Source organism: Aotus nancymaae, unplaced genomic scaffold, assembly GCF_030222135.1.
Source record: "Aotus nancymaae isolate 86718 unplaced genomic scaffold, 86718_ANA_hifiasm-v0.15.2.pri h1tg000033l, whole genome shotgun sequence".
Lineage (NCBI taxonomy): Eukaryota > Metazoa > Chordata > Mammalia > Primates > Aotidae > Aotus > Aotus nancymaae.
This window is the reverse complement of record NW_026988447.1, coordinates 12,895,113-12,913,980: the sequence shown is the minus strand read 5'-3', so window position 1 is coordinate 12,913,980 and position 18,868 is coordinate 12,895,113. Positions and strand designations below refer to the sequence as shown.

Genomic DNA, 18,868 nt, shown 5'->3' with positions numbered 1-18,868 from the left:
AGTACTGGTATCCTACTAGTTGTGGAATAAAATCGATACTTGTGTGAGCTTTCCCCACCACCAACCAGCTTTACTCCCCATTATTCAACAGTAGCAAATTCTTTGTACCAGAACACACTGCATGCTTTCTTTGTGTCTGGTTTCATCACTTTATGACTCATCTTAAAATACTCTTTTCCGTCTTCGTCCCCTTCACTTCAAAGTCATCTCCAATGCCACTTACTCTATGAAGTCTTCCACAATCCTTCCTGAGAAAAATAGTCTTATCCCTTGTGTTCCCCCAGCATTTCACCTGCACCTCCGTTACAGAATATCTATAAACTACCAAACTGAAAGTCTTAGAGGATAGACACATCTTACTTGTCTATTTCCTGAACACTATCTAGTGCAGAACTTTGTAGAACATATACTCAAAAACTGTTTTTGGAATAAACATACATAAGACTTCAACTGTTTTAATCTCAAATTATTAGTCACAGAAACTAGTTTTTAAAGGGTTTTAAAAAAATTACTACCCCCCCATGTCCTGTTATAATAATCAGTTTCATACATTTTTTTAAAAAGGGGGTTTTCTAATAAGACTGTCAAAATATTATATCTAGAATAGTTATGTTCAATAAACCTGCATTTGCTTGATATCTGCATCTTCCTAGTATCACAAATTGTTTTAGAAATAAAAACACGGGGGTAGGGGACAGGGGACAGTTTATTGTAAAATATGAAGCAGCAATGATTGAAGCAAGTGAATTTCTGCTTTATACTCCCAGCCAGAGCACAAAATGACTGGATATCCTCATCAACGCCATGTTTAAAAAAAAAAAAAAAAAAAAAAAAAGAAAGAAAGAAAATTCCACATTCATTAAAATCTCTTTCTCTTGATAATTTCTGGTTTCCAGCTGACTGGATGAGTTTCTTCTGTCTAAAAATAGAAAAGTAAGTTAAAATAAAGTATTATTAGCTTGCTTCATGTCTATTAGGCTTCCTTTCTCACAAAAATAAGATATCTAACATTATTCATTGGCATTACACACTTAGCAGTTTTTTGACAATTTTAGGAAAAGTTGATAAACTTCTGGAATTATCCAAGTCTAATAACAGATGGATGGATTCATTATGATTAGTTTGTAGTTTTTCATCTAAAATAACATTTCTATTTGGATATTCTACCACCAAAGTTTATGATTCTCAAATTAATTTGCATAGCAATCTATTTATTTGCTGTTATTCTTGGTGCAACATTTCCCAGCAACTACAACAAAGAAAGCTGGGATAAAATTAAAGCCATCCATGGATTCACTGGCATCAGTGAAACAATATAGAAATCGATAAATAGACACTATTCAAGAAGACAAATATCTTAAATATTATGAAGATTATTTTTCCTTCTGATAATTAAATGAGAATACACTGCCAAATTGGTATAGCTGTTTTACTTAACGAATGTGAAACAGAGAACTTACGGCTGTGTCATCCTCTCTGTATACTTTAATGGTTTTATCAGCTTCAGCTGTTAGCAATCGACTTTCAGATTGATCAAAAGCACAAGCAAATATTCCTGATTCACTGTCCAAAGACCCAGGCTGCACAGCTGCATGAACTCTCTGAAAATTGTAGCCAGTTCTCCAGTCCCAAAGATGCATGGTGCCGTTGTCAGCTTACAGGGAAAAAAATCTAGTTACACCTGGTATCCCTTCAGCAGTACAGCTTGACAAACATTTATTAAGCAGCATTAGCCCAAGCACCAAGGCAATACTACAGTTATAAAAATACATACGACACAGGCACTCAACCTTCTCTTAATATTAGTTTGTCTCCTTTCATTTGTGCTGGGTTCAGAATTTATAGATCTTACAGATCTTAAAAAGCACCGCGAAGTCTGACATCCAATTCCAGAATACCAAACAAAATTTTAGGCAATTCCCAGTATAAATCCCTGAGATTCATTAGGTGGGAACGCAAAGAGAACTAAACTATGAAATATACTACATGTATTATGAATATGCATGAACACACATAGTAACATGCAAATATACCCTAATCAGGCAAATGCTGCTATAATACTTAAGTGTCACAGCTTAGAAGCATTACAAATGTTTATTCATCATTAAAAGAAAAAAATAAGAGACCAAACATATTTATTATAAAAATCTTATTTTACCTCCAGATACAAGTACTCCATCAGAATTTACTGTCAACGTGTTAATAATAGCATTATGACCAGAAAGATTTTGAATGAAACTTCCATCAGGGAATTTCCACTGCTTTATGTTATCTGGAGAACCAGATGCAAATGTGTAACTGAAATAATATTAAAAAGAATTAATGACAAAGTAAACCAAGTTAAATAAAGTGGGGTAACAGAACACAAGATACTATGTATGGCATACTCTATGATATGTAAAAAGCATGAGATAAAAACAGTGGAATGAAATTTCATTTGAATACATTTCAAATGTCCATGATTAAAATATGACATAGAAACACTGTAATAAAGCTTATTATAGTTATATTTTGCATGTGCACTCATTTATATATTCAGCAAAATACTGTCATATCAAAATGTAAAAATATTAAGACATTCATTCAAAGTTAAATCAGATTTTCAAATTTTTAATAGTATATTTTAAGTCCTAGATGAATGTTTTATTCTCCTTTCATTTCCTTAATGCTCTGCAGTAATCTAGAAAATAAATGTGCAAATGCCCTATTTCACATGAAGGGCAATGCAAATGCAACTCTTATGGAGGGAGGGAGAGCCAGACAGGAACAGAGAGAAAGGGAGAGAAGGAAAGGAATAGAGGGCAAGAGGAAGAGAGAAAGGGAGTGAGGAGAGGAGAAATGGGAGTGAGAAAGACAAGAAAGGAAGGAAGAAGAGAGGAGAAAAATGGAGAATGGAAAACAGAGAGAAGGAAGGGGAAGAGAGAAAGGATATGCATATAACCAGGAAAGTGTCAGGGTGATCTCATACAGCAAACAATAGTAGTGATATTATGTTCCACCTCCTGGGATACTCTGACTATACTGTTCAGATTTCTTATTTCTTTCTACATATATTAACTTCCTCCTTAAGAATTAAACTATTCAATGAATGTCTCAGTGTCCAATATCATTTATGTCCAAAACATTAAGCCCAGTCACTAATATCTTTTATTTTGACATGCAGCATTTAATCATGATTTATTTACATTGTCTCATTTGACATTTACGTGTTATCAAGTAGAAGGCTTTCCTCATGTTTTATAGGGCATAAAGCAAAATATTGCATAAGGAAAATAAAAGAAACACATGTTCCTGTGTGGCACAGGCCTAGAAATGACGGGAGCTAAATGACTGCCAAAAAGCAGTGCTGACACAAGCATTTCAGCATTATACTAAGAACTCAAGAAAAAAGAGAAGCTAATTAGGAAAATACACTTACTGTCTTGGATGTAAAACCACAGCCCTAACAGATTTTTTGTGATTTGTTAATGTCACTCTTGTTTTTCCTGCCACCAGATCCCATAATCGAATTGTAGTATCATGGCTTCCTGTAATGGAAATACATATATCCCTCAAAACATAGACCAGAAAAAATAATGCAAAATTAAATAAAATACAAAGCATTCTTCCAAAACACATACGTTCTAAATGAAAGTCTTATCACTTGGAAATTAGTCTTGGCTAATTTCTTCATAGTTCCAAATGTTTAGGTTGATTTTAATTCTTTAAAAAATTACAACAATTGATTCACTGTCAATCGAACAGCTAGAACAAATGCAAATAACAAATAAAACAATTATATGATTTTATACCCTCGTGAAAGGGAAAAACTCCAATGATTTTTTAAGTTAATAAAATACATCAGGCACAGGAATTATTTTCTAGTATTAAAGATCCAACTTTATTTAGAGCAAAACAAGATTCAAATCAGTTCTAACGGTTCTAAAGGTTACTAGTCTCAAGGTATTTTGTCTTCTAACTTCAATTTCCTAGAAAAGTAATTTTGACACTGTAAAATAGTAAACTGCTCGTAACACAGTATTCTAGTCAGACATTACAGGATACTATGTATGGCATACTCTATGATATGTAAAAAGCATGAGATAAAAACAGTGAAATGAAATTTCATTTGAATACATTTCAAATGTCCATGGTTAAAATATGACACAGAAACACTGTAAACACAATACAAAGCATGAGTCATCGTGACTATTAAAAGTGTACGTAAAATAACATGGATTCTGTTATGAATATACTGTAGACTTGAAAAGTATCGATCATACCTGTAATAATTTGTGGTTCTGCAGCCTGACATCTCACTGTAGCAACTGCATTTGTATGTCCAGATAATGTGTGTACACTGGCTTTAGTTCTCACATCCCAAATCTATAATAACACAACAGACAAAATATAATGAAGAAAATGCTTTAAATCAAAGATAATGATTTATAAACTGGAGGAAGAATATAAATAGGAGACAGCTTGCAAGAATTTTAAAAAGCTGAAAGATCAGGGTACTGAAAGTCTAAGAATGGGTATGATGGGACTACTTCTGGACTACTGAATGAAAGAACTAATGGACAATAGTTGTGGTTACAGAATGGAATGTGAGAATGTCACATTTCAGGGGAAGGGCACTAAGAACACTAACATGATGAGGCCACAGAAATGAAGACTAAAGTGGAAAAATAACGCAAGTTAAAAACTTAGGGACTACAGTATTGATGACTCAAGATAACTATCTTTAATTGTCTATCAATCAGTTGAAGGCTCTCAAACCAAACGTGCACATTACAAGATGCATATATTTACAGATAAATACAGAAATCGATCCCGTTTACCCGTGCAGTTGAATCTCGACTACAGGTTACCAACACATCGATTGTTGGGTGCAAATCCAAACCATACACTGCACTTAGATGTCCATGATAATGCCTTATAACCTAAAGACAAAGCAGGAAAGCTAAAACTTCTAGAATCAGAAAGATAAACAGTGGTTCATAATATTTTAAATCCTTAACTCCGAGCTTACCTTATTGTATTCAAGATCCCAGCATTTTACTTGTTTGTCTTCTCCACAAGAGAACAGGTATGGGCTTCTTGTGCTTACTATCACGCCCCTCACAGTACTAATATGCCCAGTCAATGACAGTTTTAATTTGCCACTAGCCAAGTCCCAGATCTGCAATCAAAGAATATTTATGTTTTTCTTTCACCGTTGTCGCAAAGCAAATTTTTAGAATCCTGATATTAAAATCAAGCTTTTGAGGAAAAAAGGAAAAAGATAACAAATATGTGAAGATTAAAAATTTTGCAAAATGACTCCCCTCCAAATAAAAGCAAGAAAAAAACTGGCATGCTCAAACTGGAAAAATATTTGCAATTAGATGATAAAAGGTTAACATTCTTGTTATATAAATGATATCTTTGATAATAACAGTATGAAAAGTACGGTATTAAATTAACTGAGGATGGCAACAAATTAAAGAAACCCTAAAGGTAGCAAATACTTGATATGAAAAAATTCAAACTCGTTAGAAATTTTATACAAAGTTTTTAAAAAAGAATAAATATCCATTTTTGCTTACCGTATTAGATATATGTAAAGGAATGTACAACCAATGTGCTGAAAAGAATCCTCTCATATACTGCAAGTATCAATTCACCCATTTGGAAAGTAATTCGTACTTTGGGTATCAGCTTCAAAAATATTTGACCCATTTATTCCATTTATAGAACTCTACCATAATAAAATAATTTAAAATACAGAAAAAGTCTTACATACAAAACTTAACAGCATTATTTATAATAGTGAAAATCAGACTAAAAACTCTAATGTCCAACAGTAGGAAAACAGATCAGAGACTATCTAAATGATATATTATGCAACCACTTTAAAAGATGGTAAATTTTTCACAGGAATATGCCTTTGATATGTTGTTAAGTGAAAAAAGCAAGATATAAAATTAAGTACTAAGAATGATTTTTAAAAGAAAAACACACACACAGGAATAAAGCTTAGAAGTAAAGGCATGGTTACAGAAATAAATACTAAAATGAAACTTATCCAAATATCTAACAATGGTAGGATTATATACAGGTCTATGTCTTTTCATAATTCTCTATATTTTCCGCATTTTCTAAGGATGAGCATGCTCTTAATTTTGTAACCGTTGGAGAGAAAATTTTAAGTATCAAGGAATTAGTGGTAGGTAGTCGGCAAGTAAATACCACTTTTCAAACAGATATTTACTTAGAACACTTATGGGTATAAATGCTAAATTTTACTCCTTATTCAGGTCTAAAACAACATAGGAACTGCAATAGCAATTCCTGCCACAAGAAATAATAACTGATTAAACTTAAATGACAAACACAAAGTCATGTTTATTTTTTTCTTCCTTCATTATTACCTTTATCGTTCTGTCAGCAGATCCAGTAACAAACCACTGATTTCCAGGTTCCACAGCAATACATCGAACCCAGCCAAGATGCCCACTGATAACCTGTATAAAACAAAGTAGAATGGGCAGACTAACATAGAAGTTAAAATGTATTTAAGCTTAACCACAGCCCGAGTTTGAATTGCCCTCCCATCTTCAAATCCTAAATTTAAAAGATAATTTGACTATTAGATGTTATATTAAATTATCTTCAATGAGTGAATAGATACACAAATTGTGGTTCATCTACATAACGTATACTACTCAGTAATAAAAAGGAATACATTATTAATACTTGCAACAACTTTAATGACTCACAAAGGTATTAAGCTGTGTGAAGGAAGCCAGTCTCAAAAAGTACATATTGTATGATTTCAATAGTCAAAAAGACATAGCTAAACCAAGTTAAGAGTCCATCAAGAGGTGACTGGATAAAGAAAATGTGGTACATACACAAAATGGAATACTATTCAGCCATAAAAAAGAATGAAATTCTGTCATTTGCAACAACATGGATGGAACTGGAGAACATTATGTTCAGTGAAATAAGCCAGGCACAGAAAAACAAATATTGCATAGTTTCCCCCATACATGGGAGCTGAAAAATAAATGATCTTGAGTGTTGAATGATGGCTACCAGAGGTTGGGAAGAACAGTGAGTGGTGAGGCAGAGGATAAAGAGGGGGTGGTCAATGGGTACAAAAATACAGTTAGATAAAGGGAGCAAGATTTAGTGTTTGGAGCACTAGTTTGGTCAGTTAGCTTGGTAGCACAATAGGGTGACTATAGTTAAGAATAATTTATTGTGTATTTCAAAATAACTGGAAGGGCGAAATTGGAATGTTCCTAATACAAAGAAATAATATCCCAATTACATGGAGAGAAATATCCCAATTACAGTGATTTGAGCATTACAAATTGTATGCTTTTTTTTTTTCTGTTTTGAGATAAGGTGTCACTCTGTTGCCCAGGCTGGAGCGCAGTGGCATCATCTTGGCTCACTGAGAACTCTGCCTCCTGAGCTCAAGTGATCCTCCCACTTCAGCCTCTGGAGGAACTGGTACTACAGGTGTGCACCACCACACATAGCCAATTTTCGTATTATTTGTAGAGATGGGGTTTTGCTGTGTTGACCAGGCTGGTATTGAAATCCTGGGCTCAAGAGACCCACTCACCTAGGACTCCCAAAGTGCTGGGATTACAGGCATGAGCCACCATGCCCAGCCCACACACTGTATGCTTGTATCAAAATTTGGTATGTAGCCCATAAATATGTACATCTGTTAGCCATAAAAATTAAAAAAAAATTAGTACTGAAATTATTGAAAAAAAATAAGACAACTACAGTGACAGAAAACAGATCATTGATTGTCAGAGGTGAAGGAAGGCATAACTGCAAAAGAAAAGCACAGGGGTGTTTTTTGAGGTGATGTAACATCTATATCCTAATTGTGGTAGTGGTTACTCAAATCAATACATCTATTACGATTCATTATATCTGTATGTCAAACAAAAAGGTTCTTACTGTACAATCATTTGAAAAACAAAAATTTAAAATATATATTCTGTGTAGCTGGACATTTCCTATGTACATTTTCTTTTTAAATTTTCTGTTTTTAATTTGTGGATCCATAGAAATATGGGGTACATGAGATATTTTGATACAGGCAAGCAATGTAAAATAATCAAACAGTATGGAACACTTCACAAGTTTGTGTTATCCCTGTTCAAGGGCCATGCTTATCTTCTCTGCACCATTCCAATTTTAGTATGTGTTGCTGAAGTGAGCATGCATGCCCATTTTCTTTTAGATGATATACTCTGAATCACTGTAATTTATTGTAATTGCAAGAATAACTGGTAGGCCCAGTGAAACTTCTTTATATGGTATTTCCCCCTTCACCTTCAAACTAAATACTTTGAACACTTTTTCTAAATTCATTTAGTCTGCCATCCATATTTAGTAGCTTTATCTTGACATTTTGTACTGTATTTTATGTAAAATACAAGTGCAACTTTTACTTAGGGAAGTGTCCTTCCCAAGAGCTCTTTTAAGATACTGCCTAAGACTCTTCTCAGTTCACCTCAGATCATTCTACCAGCTTGTCATATTCACTTTTTCCTCCTCATTCTGTTCTTCGGTGTTTGTCGACTAGAAAGCAATCATGGTTCACATAATAAAATAAATGCAGAGTCACTTACCCTGTAGAGTTTCCATGGTGGATGCCACTGGGGTTTTGGCATTGTAGGAGCTTTTTTAGCTATCAGTGCAGAATTCTTGGTATTGCCAGTCTCCATGACAATCTAGACATAAAAGAGACTACATTATTATTATTAAAGACATCATACCTAAGGCTTCATGATATCAAGTCAGAAATGGAAACTGAAAGAGAAAACTTACAAAAGTTTTTTCCGTAAATGAAGAAATAAAATTTTCTGCATGCTAATTTAAAAAAGCAATTATAAAACCACAGAGAGGCAGAACATTAGACTTAAGAGCACACATCACTGTCCGGGTTCAAAACCCAGTTCCACCCATTACTAGCTGATTGACACTGGGTAGTAATTATGTAACCTCTATGTGTCTCACTTGTAAAATGGGAATAGAGCCTATTTCACAGGGTTACTACAGAGTAGTAAATGCTCCATGTAAGCTCCTATTATTAAAGTTATTTTAAGTGTATTAATGTAACTGCCTTTCACTGTCATATTTTAACATTATTATTTACCTTTTAATACTTAAATAATATTTTAAAAAGTATGTTACCTGATATACCTTCTATTGTTAGCAGCTATCTAGTCACCTAAAAAATATTTAAGCCTATAAAGTTCTGCCCTCGAGAAGCTTAAATTATACCCTCATAATTTAAGGGTAGAGAGCCTGGACAGAAAATGTGTTCTGAATGAAGATAAAGGAAGAAATGAGATGTGGAGGCTACACATTCACCCTTTTGTAAGGTCAAATCAATTGCATAATGAGCTGAGCAGTAAAGCCAGCACTTATTTCAAGTGGCAGCATAATAAAATACACTGCAGAAAAATAAATCAGTAAAATAACTGTAGAAAATAATTCTATTACTACTTCTACCATACTGAGCAGTTGCCACTTACTTATAAACCAATAAACTTATTTCTAAATGCTCATTTATAAGACCAGTTGTATAACCCATGAATAGCACAACACTAACAGCACTGTACAACTGTACAGTTCTACGGTGTATAACCGTATAGCCAACTTAGTTTTAACAAAAAACTAAAACTTCGTATTGAATACATACTAACACAAATTTAAAAAAACACTCCTTGCATTTTTAATAGTGGGCAATAAATATCAACATCATATTATCTTTATCAAAATATATATATTATACACAATGTAACAGAATTAAATTCTAAAAAATACATTAATTTACTACCAACTTGAGTTTTAGGGCTATGAAATATGAATGACTAGCTCACGCTGCTATTTATCTTAATAATTCCAAAGAAGTGTTCATTTCTTTAGTATTTAAGACTTTTGATTAAAGGGAAATAAGGCAACATGTTCTGAAAGTTAGAAACCTGCTATTTGAGGCAGAAAAACTTACTGAATTCATCGTTGCAGGCTGTGGCCGGTCAGCAGCCCCAGGATGTCGGTATTCACTTCCACTAGGTGCAGTACGATTTGCATCAGCCCTGAGGCAAAAGAAATTATATGAAGTAATTAATGCCTTCAGTCATATATTCTGCAAAACCAACCCTTTATTTTAAACTTTTCTTAGTCCTGATAAAGGAAAATGTCATATAATAGTTATAAAGAAATTTTTTTTAAAAATATGAACAGTGAAATATGCTTTTAAGATCTTTGTAATTATAGTATTTCATACTTGGCCTGAGAAGGTAATGCCACCGCTAAGGACTGTGCAGCTGATTCACTTGGCATTCTCTGGATCTTAGTATCTGCTGTCAAAGCCACCCCTATTAAAATGAAAAATCAATTTCTTTTAGTAGCTTTGTTTTCATTTACATACATTTAAAATAAAATGATGAAGGAAAACATACACCAAATGTTTATCTCCAGGCAGTGATATAAAAATTTTGATTAAATTTTGCTCATCTTTGTTTTTAATTTCTACAATAAATACTGCCTAGTAACACATAACTCAAATTTGATTTCATCACAACCAGCCTGGTATTAAAGTAGCCCAGAATAGTAAAGTTAATTTCCATTATATTCGGGTATTGGTTTCAAAAGTCAGTATTAAGCAGTTCCTCAAATACTAACATAATGTTTCCAAGAGTGGATGTAACTTACTACACCCAATTTTCCTGTACTTTCTGTATATACTAAGCCTTTTGTCCTCTACCCTGTTATACTAGCCCCTCCGAGAGCCAATGCCTTAATACAGACATAGGACATGTTTGTAACATACTGCTTCTAACATTTCCATCATTTTTATAAGCTTAGTGATATTTACAAGTCTGCCTAAACCACTAGATAATAAATTTGTCTAGGCCTGCAACAGTTTTACTGTCTCTGAATTCCTAGCACAGTGCCTGAAAAATTACATACTTTAAGAATATTTGCTGATGAAGGCCCATGAGTATTCATTATCACCTCCAAAGCTATGTATGGATTCTTGGCTATTGAGCTTATCTTGCATTTTATAGGCAATGAGAATCTCATTATTGGCTCATTAGTGAAAATATGTGTGACATTTTAAAGACATTTTCAATATACAACAGCTCACTAACCAGGTCCTGGTGGGTATGGATGTGTACCTGCCACAAAGTATTCAACTTCTTGTCCTAGAAAAAAGAAAAAAAAAAATCAACAGTACTGAATTTATCTTATATAAAAGTTACCATCTCTTTAAATGTATCAAATAATATTAAATTATCAACTGGATCTATCAAATTTTCTCAACTAAAGTCAAGCCTCAGAAATAAGGGAAGTTGATCACTTTTGTTCTGACCTCTGTAAACCATGTCCTTGCCCATTTGCTGTACAGCAATGGTGTACAAAGAAGCCCTCCTATCAAATGACAATCCACTCTGGTATATCTTCCAAGCGAATGGTTTCCTGTAGAATCTTGAATTCTCTTTATTGTGATTTTAGTATTTAATTTCATCTTTCTGAATTACAGACAAGATACATGGCATCCCCACAGGTTAAGAATATTCTCCAAATTTTTCCCTTAGTCTCCACTGTGACTTTCTCCACATTCTAAGAATCTCTGCCATCATTATTCTGCTATAAGAAAGGAGTCATCAACCAATGTCTCAGTGTTCCCATAAGGATCAAAACTTCCATTATAATACCAGTACAGCCATTAAATACTGTATGATCACAATAAGTCCTGCCAGGAGGGGCATAAATAACCCATTTTATTTTTCTATTTTTAAAATTCATATATAAGTCCTGACATTTCTGATAATATCATACTCACCTTGATTGGCAGGGTACTGTTTATGACCATATGAATCTGTTGCATTCTGAGGACCTTTCTCTTTAAGATTTTCTTTTGAAGTAGGCATATGCAACACAGGACCATACTCATTACGAAGCTTGATTGCCATTTTTCGTTTGTGACTATTTAGAAATTATAAACATGAGAACATATCCGCAAATACTTTAAAACAAACAGCTGGATAGCTTAAGTTTGCCAAATCATGTAGAAAAAGTTTCTAGTAAAATTTTAAGTGGTATTTAAAAGATTCAAAAATTTCCAAGTTCATTTTCTCACCATTATCTGTTTTCTTTTGCTCACATTCCACCACACAACATTCATTAAACCTAATATTTCAGTTCGTTACCAAATAAATACAAAACCTTTTATGATAAATTATCAAGGGTCTGATTGAAAGATATATAGAAACTAACATATCCTTTAAGAAACCTCAAAATCAATATACTTTCCTTCAATATATAAATATAGTAAAAACTTTATAGCAACCTTTACATGTATCTAAACAGGTTAGTCAAAACTAATCAAAGTCCTTAATTGGTTGAGTATTTTAGAAAGAAATGTACTTATATTACTTTTAAAAATAGTCTACTTTATAAATTAAATATAAATGCTTGTTTGAGGAATTCAGTAGATTTTAAAAGGGTAAAGGACAAAGAAGGAACACTGCACATAATGCAATCCCAGACTAGAGCTGGATATGTAGAACCAAAAATATGCCACCACTCAAAAATCTTTATCATACTAACAAGAAAAGATGGGAGTAGAGGTACTGGCCAGGTACAATTTCAGCCAGCAAGGCTCTGAGAGCAGCGGGAAGCTGAAAGCACATATAAAGTGATTCATTATAAAATAAAATACCTAAAAGGGGCTCGCTTAATTACTGGGTATTTGTAAAACGCAATTAATTAATGGAACTTTTACTGTAAAAGGCCAAAAAAAAGTTAAATCAGCTTAAATTATGCCAAAATACCACTCATTATTGAATAATTAGGCCATGAGTATTACTAACTTATCTTTAAAGGTCTCCCTCTCCCTGTTTTCTTCCCCCAATTTTAAAATGATAAATATTTCAGCAACTGAAAAAAAAAAAAAAACTATACCTACCTCTCTTCATCTAAAGGCACAGGTTTTCCATTATCAGCTACAAACATATCATGGGTCCTCTTCAATGACCTGAACACAAGTGTGTGTACAGAATGTTTCTGTACCTCCTAAAAAGAAAGAATGTAATTACACACCTACCTACAAATTAAACAAATCATGACATAACGTCAGATTGGCTATACACTTTACAAGTTTAAATATGTAAAAAGCTTTATACACTCATCATAGCTATTAGTTGCAAGCTACAGGAGTCAAGTTCAGAAAAGAGGAAGTTCCTCTTTGGCTAGAACCTCAGGTATAGCAACTGAGCGATGCCTGAGTTTAGTCATTTATTCAATAAATATTTATTGAGCTTGTACTGTGTGTCTGGTAGGTATTGCGTTAGAATCTCACAACAGAATGATAAAAAGGCGGTCATGGTCCCTGTGCTCAAGAGGAAACAGTAAAAAGTAAAATAATTTCATATTTTGATAAGCGCTATGAAGGCAACAAGCAAAGAGCTGAGTCAGAGTACGAAGGACCAAGTATAATTGTAAAAGATTTCACTAAGATGACATTTAAGCCGAAGGGAGTTAGATTTGCTCAAAATAGAGGTAAAAACGAACCAGGCTGACAGAAATGTTATGTAAAAAGATGTTCAGTTAACTGAAATAAAACAAGGAGAGCAGTACAGCTGTATATGGTGGGTGAGAAGGTTCTTTGTGGTTGCAAGGGTAAACAAGGTCCAGATTAGGTAAGGTCTTTTAGACCATTACAACAGCCTAATATTTTGTGTTCCAGCAACATAGGGTCAGTAAAGGGTTTTAAGCAGGAAAAGTATGAACAACTTACGTTTTAAACAGAACTTACAGACCAAAATGGAAACAAAGAAACCAGTCCAGGTGAAAGATGCAGTTGGTCTGAATTAAGGTGGACTGCAGTGGTTACAGAGAAGAGGTGATGGAATCAATAAATATATAGGATAAGATGGACAAGACCAGCTAACAGAGTGGCTGTTCAAGGCAGGGAAAGATGCAAAGAATGGCAAGATTTTCTGGGGGTAGAGATGAAAGAAGTGAAGAACCTGAACGCAAGACAGAGAAGACTGCCAGTCTTTTAGGGCACAGAATCACTGACACTGCCCCGAGGGCGGCGAGTACCAGTGGTCGAACACCAACAGCGGCCCCGCCTCCAAGGACAGTGTCCAGCTCCCAAGAGTCAAACGGGGACTGAAAGAATTATCTCAGGCTTCGCGCCCGGACTGAACTTCTGACTCGGGTTCTCATCCGGTTTCTCCCCCTTCCCCGAAAACCTGAAGAAGAGACCACCCGGCCTTGACCAAATAGCTCCCCTCGTAGCCTCTTTTCTCTCCGGACTCCAAGCACTCTCAATCCCCCACGCCCACTGCCCAAGAAAAACAGTCCAGAGGCAAACGACTCTTGAGAGCACCAGTGTCACTTTACCTCGACCATGATGCTGCCGCGTATCCCACCTCCGGCAGCGACGAAACCCTAATCACTAACGCAGCACCCGCCGCCACAACTGTGCGGCACCTTACGGAACTGGGCACACAGGCGGCGGATGTGACGCAACTTTGCGCACGCGCGCTGGTTTCCCACGGCCATCTGGGATCGGGAGGCGGATCTTCCTCCTCGGGACCGCCTCTAAGGCGGAGTCTCGAAGCTGAGGAGCGGAGACTCCTGGAAGCTCCTGGCTGGAGGGTTTCACTTGCCCCTCTGAGGGAATCTTACAGTTTGTTTTCTGCTCTATCCTCAGCCTTAAATGTTTTGATTGGGGTCCTGGTTGTTCGTGCTGTATTACCCGGAAGCTTAATGCTTTTTATTCAGGGAACCTCAGCGTCTGGAGAGCAAACTCCCGTGGGCTCTAAGTCACTTCCACTGCCTTGATCTCTTTGGAGGTCGCCGGCGTGGTTTGTCTCCTGGTTCCAGTCCTGGCGAGAAGCACTTGAACACTGTTGTAGGCTTAAAGCCTGAAAACAATTTCGCTTTAACAGTCCAGTAAACACTTGTTGAGTGAATGATGCGGAATAGTTGTTTTAATTTGGAAATTTTTCATATGTAGATATGCAAAATTATTTTAACAGCTTAAAACCCCACATTTATTTTCTGCTAATAGGTTTTTTTTTTTTAATTTCTCAAAACTGTATAGCTCTTGGCCATTTCCTAGTTGTCTGCTGATTATTGGGCTTCAACAATGCCAGGATACAGCGTTTCAAAGCTGGTTGAAGAAAGGCACAATTGGAGACTTTAGCCGTTTTTTTTTTTTTTTTTACATATCCTTGTGCCAAGTATTGATATTTTTGCTTTCTACCCTGGTAAAATCTGCGGTTTGTAATCAATCCTACCCAATTATTTTTCTATGTAAAACGAAAAATTGATGGACTTAGGCATTTGCAAGCTTAAATAGACAAACGTCTTACTGGCCCTGTTTCAGTTTCACTGATACTGTCCCCAGAGCATACTACATACACTTTGAGAGGGAAAAAAAAAAAAAAGTAGCAAAAGAATAGCAATGTAAATCAACAACCTGACTTGGAAATTCATTAAAAACATTAAGGTCATAGTGGGTTTTTTTTTTTTTTTTTTTTTTTTTTTGAGATGCAGTTTCGCTCTTGTCGCCCAGGCTGGAGTGCAATGGCGCGATCTGGCTCACTGCAACCTCCGCCTTGCAGGTTCAAGGAATTCTCCTGCCTCAGCCTCCCGAATAGCTTGGATTACATGTATGCACCACCACGCCTCGCTAATTTTTGTATTTGTAGTAGAGGCGGGGCTTCACCATGTTGGCCAGGCTGATCTTGACCTCCTGACCTCAGGTGATCTGCCCACCTGGGTCTCCCAAAGTGCTGAGATTACAGGCGTGAGCCACCGCGCCTGGCCCTAAGGTCATGTTTTTACTTGAAGATGCAACATCTCTGAATTTGACTGTGAGTTTGGCTTAAGAATTGATTTTCTGTAAAAGTGGCCAGTGATGGTATTTCCTTGCAAGAAAATACCATAATTAAAATACATACTTGAGGAACTAAATAATACACTCACCTATGAATAATAATAACTATAGAAAATAACATGATTTGAAATGACAAACCATAGAAACCTAAGCAAGACTAATATCTATGACAATATATTAATTATCTAGTTGGACCTATTAACTTTTTACATATTTAGTCCTTCTGGAGACGTTAATTTATAGGCCCAGACTCATAACAACATTGAGGTAAATTGCCTTGAATTTGCTCCTTTTAAAACGCTGTCCTGAATTTATAGAATTGTATCATCCACTTGAAAGTTTACAATATTTTAGATAAATATAGAGCTCAAGTGACCCTATTATTTAGTTCAGGGATTCATGAATTATGTGTATTATAGGAAAATGTTTTATTTATATGGGAACATGTTTTATTTTCTGGAGAAAGGATTGTTAAGTTTCACTGGATTCCTGAAGGTCTCCAGGATACACACATCCCCTGGCTGACACCCTAGCTGCCTTCTTTGAACAGCAGGTGTCACTACTGCACTTCATAAGGGCCCTCACGGCTCTCCTTAAAGCAAACACAACAAGTAATTTATTAATACTAATATTAGTATTATGTCTGTGTAAAACCAAGAATACAAGTTTTAAGGAAAGCGTTCCTTCTTTAGTCAAGATTTTTTAAACTCACCAATACAGAAAGTCTTTTTATTCTCCTTCAAATGTCCTTTGCTCTTGAGCAGTGATAAGTCATATAAGTGTAAATTTGAGTGCCAATTTCAACAGCTGTTTATGATATTTTCATAGGAAGTGTTTTACGATTCTTATAATCATTAAATAATGAATATTATTATTTATTTTTCCTGTTTTTCTCAACTTAGAGTGTTAAATATACAAGTTTTCAAAAACACTATATGCAATGTTCTTTAGAGTTGTGTGGCTCAGTATGCCCATGCCTTAAATTTCATATTTGAAATTGTTCATTAATTCAAAACAAAAGTAATGGTGGGAGTTAGCATTGTTTATTTGAAGTTGGGAGGTCAAAACCTGTGAAGAATGATACTGGAACATTTCTTCCAAAAGTTTGATGTTTAATTGTTTAGCACAATGCTATGAATTTGCCTAAATACTAGGGTAGCGTTAACAGATACTTTCTCGTAGCATAGTTGAAACAGAAGCTCTGGACTACAGGGGAAAGCGAAGGAGCTATTCTTCCTGTTAATTCCTGGAAAGACTTTGGGAATAATAAAATTGTACTATCAGTTATAAACTGTCAATTATAAATATCTTAACAAGGTATGTGTACATGCATATGAGAGAGAGAGAGAGAGAGACTTTTGCTTATCATAATTTTACCATTGTCTACTACATGAAGCTCCATCTCAAGTGTATTAGTTTGCTAGGGCTGATATAACAAAGTATCACAAACTGGATGGCTTAGACAACAAAGGTTTATTGTCTCACAGTTCTGGAGGCAAGAAGTTTGAAATAATGGTGTTGGCAAGGTTGGTTCCTCCTGAGGGCTGTGAGACAGAATATGTTCTATGCCTCTCCCCTAACTTCTGGTGGTTCTCTGGCAGTCTTTGCCACTTCTTGGCTTCTGCTGCATCACTCTCATGTCTGCCTTCATCTTCACATTTCGTTCTCACTGTGCATATGCCTATGCCAAATTTCCCTTTCTTAAAGAACATCAGTCATATGGAATTAAAGGCCCACCCTACTCCAGTATGGCCTTATTTTAACCAATTCCATCTGGAAAGATCTTATTTCCAAATAAGGTCACATTCTTTAAGTACTGGGGGTTAGGAATTCAAAATGTGAATTTGGGGGACACAATTCAACCCACAACATTGTGCCATAAAACAAGTGACAATATTGAACATAATCATGATTTTTGTTGTTTACCTTTACAAATAAGAATTTGTACTTACAAACATTTACAAATGTTTTTATTTTACGGAAATATTTTTGGTGTTTATACTGCCACAGAAGAAATAGTAATGTCATGGTTCCAGCTTTCTTAGCTGAATGTTTGGTTGTAATACTTGTTCAATTATCTGTATTTCCCGGTAGACTTATGGATGAATATGGCATGATGTTCACTATCACACACTTAGGATCTAATTGACTTGCAACTGGTAAGTTTTCAATATTTGCTGAATGAATGAATATGTAAGCACTTAAATATGGGTATAGGTGTCATTGAGACCTTAATTTTGTTTTTTTTTTTGTTTTTTTGAGATGGAGTCTGGCTCTGTTGGCCAGGCTGAAGTGCAGTGACGCCATCCTGGTTCACTGCAACCTTTGCTTCCTAGATTCAAATGATTCTCCTGCCTCAGCCTCCTGAGTAGCTGGGATTACAGGTGTGCGCCAGCACACCCAGCTAACTACTTGTATTTTTAGTACAGACAGGTTTTTACCATGTTGGCTAGGCTGTTCTCGAACTCCCGACCTTAGGTGATCCGCCTGCCTCAGCCTCTCAAAGTGCTGGGATTACAGGTGTGAACCACTATGCCCAGCCAAGACTTTAATTTTGATTTGGATTTACAGCTACTGAATATGTAGGAAGGAGTGTGTGTGTGTGTGTGTGTGTGTGTGTGTGTGTGTGTGATGTGAGCACAGCACACACACACACTTTTCAATGCTATTTCAGCAACCATTAATTTAATCACAGTCTTTCTCTGTAACACAGAGAATTGCTTATAAGAGGACAGTTCAGTTCTGTTTTTCTGATCATTGTAAATTTTATGACAATGAAATATTTTCCATTACATCTAAGTAAGTTAATGCTAAATTTTATGTAGTTTTCATAAAACTTAGCTACTTAGTTACAAAATACAATTTATCTGTAGAAACATTTTCAAAAGTCAGTTTAGATAGCAGAAATACCTCTTGACACGAATAATCAAGAAGAGTAAGGCATTT

At 35.3% G+C, this 18,868-nt stretch overlaps 1 protein-coding gene and 1 pseudogene across 1 annotated transcript; both read right to left on the bottom strand.

Moving 5' to 3' along the window:
- Window positions 1-817: 817 nt before the first annotated feature.
- On the bottom strand, window positions 818-14,522 carry PLRG1 (pleiotropic regulator 1). The gene is made up of 15 exons (XM_012448517.3): window positions 14,419-14,522; window positions 12,977-13,083; window positions 11,852-11,994; window positions 11,157-11,210; window positions 10,289-10,379; window positions 10,010-10,097; window positions 8,625-8,726; window positions 6,393-6,485; window positions 5,012-5,161; window positions 4,821-4,922; window positions 4,263-4,365; window positions 3,419-3,527; window positions 2,159-2,298; window positions 1,461-1,654; window positions 818-919 (listed from the first exon to the last, which is right to left on the bottom strand). The coding sequence occupies exons 1-15, from the start codon at window positions 14,425-14,427 to the stop codon at window positions 860-862; spliced, it is 1,545 nt and encodes a 514-aa protein (XP_012303940.1). The 5' UTR covers window positions 14,428-14,522; the 3' UTR covers window positions 818-859.
- On the bottom strand, window positions 8,111-8,211 carry LOC135277849 (U6 spliceosomal RNA; annotated as a pseudogene).
- Window positions 14,523-18,868: the final 4,346 nt, after the last annotated feature.

Coding starts and splice junctions, on each gene's coding strand:
- PLRG1 (XM_012448517.3), bottom strand. Junction 10,098..10,288: donor GCATTACCTTCTCAGGCCAA/GTATGAAATACT, acceptor CTTTTGCCTCAG/GGCTGATGCAAATCGTACTG. Junction 5,162..6,392: donor CTGCTGACAGAACGATAAAG/GTAATAATGAAG, acceptor CTTTGATTGCAG/ATCTGGGACTTGGCTAGTGG.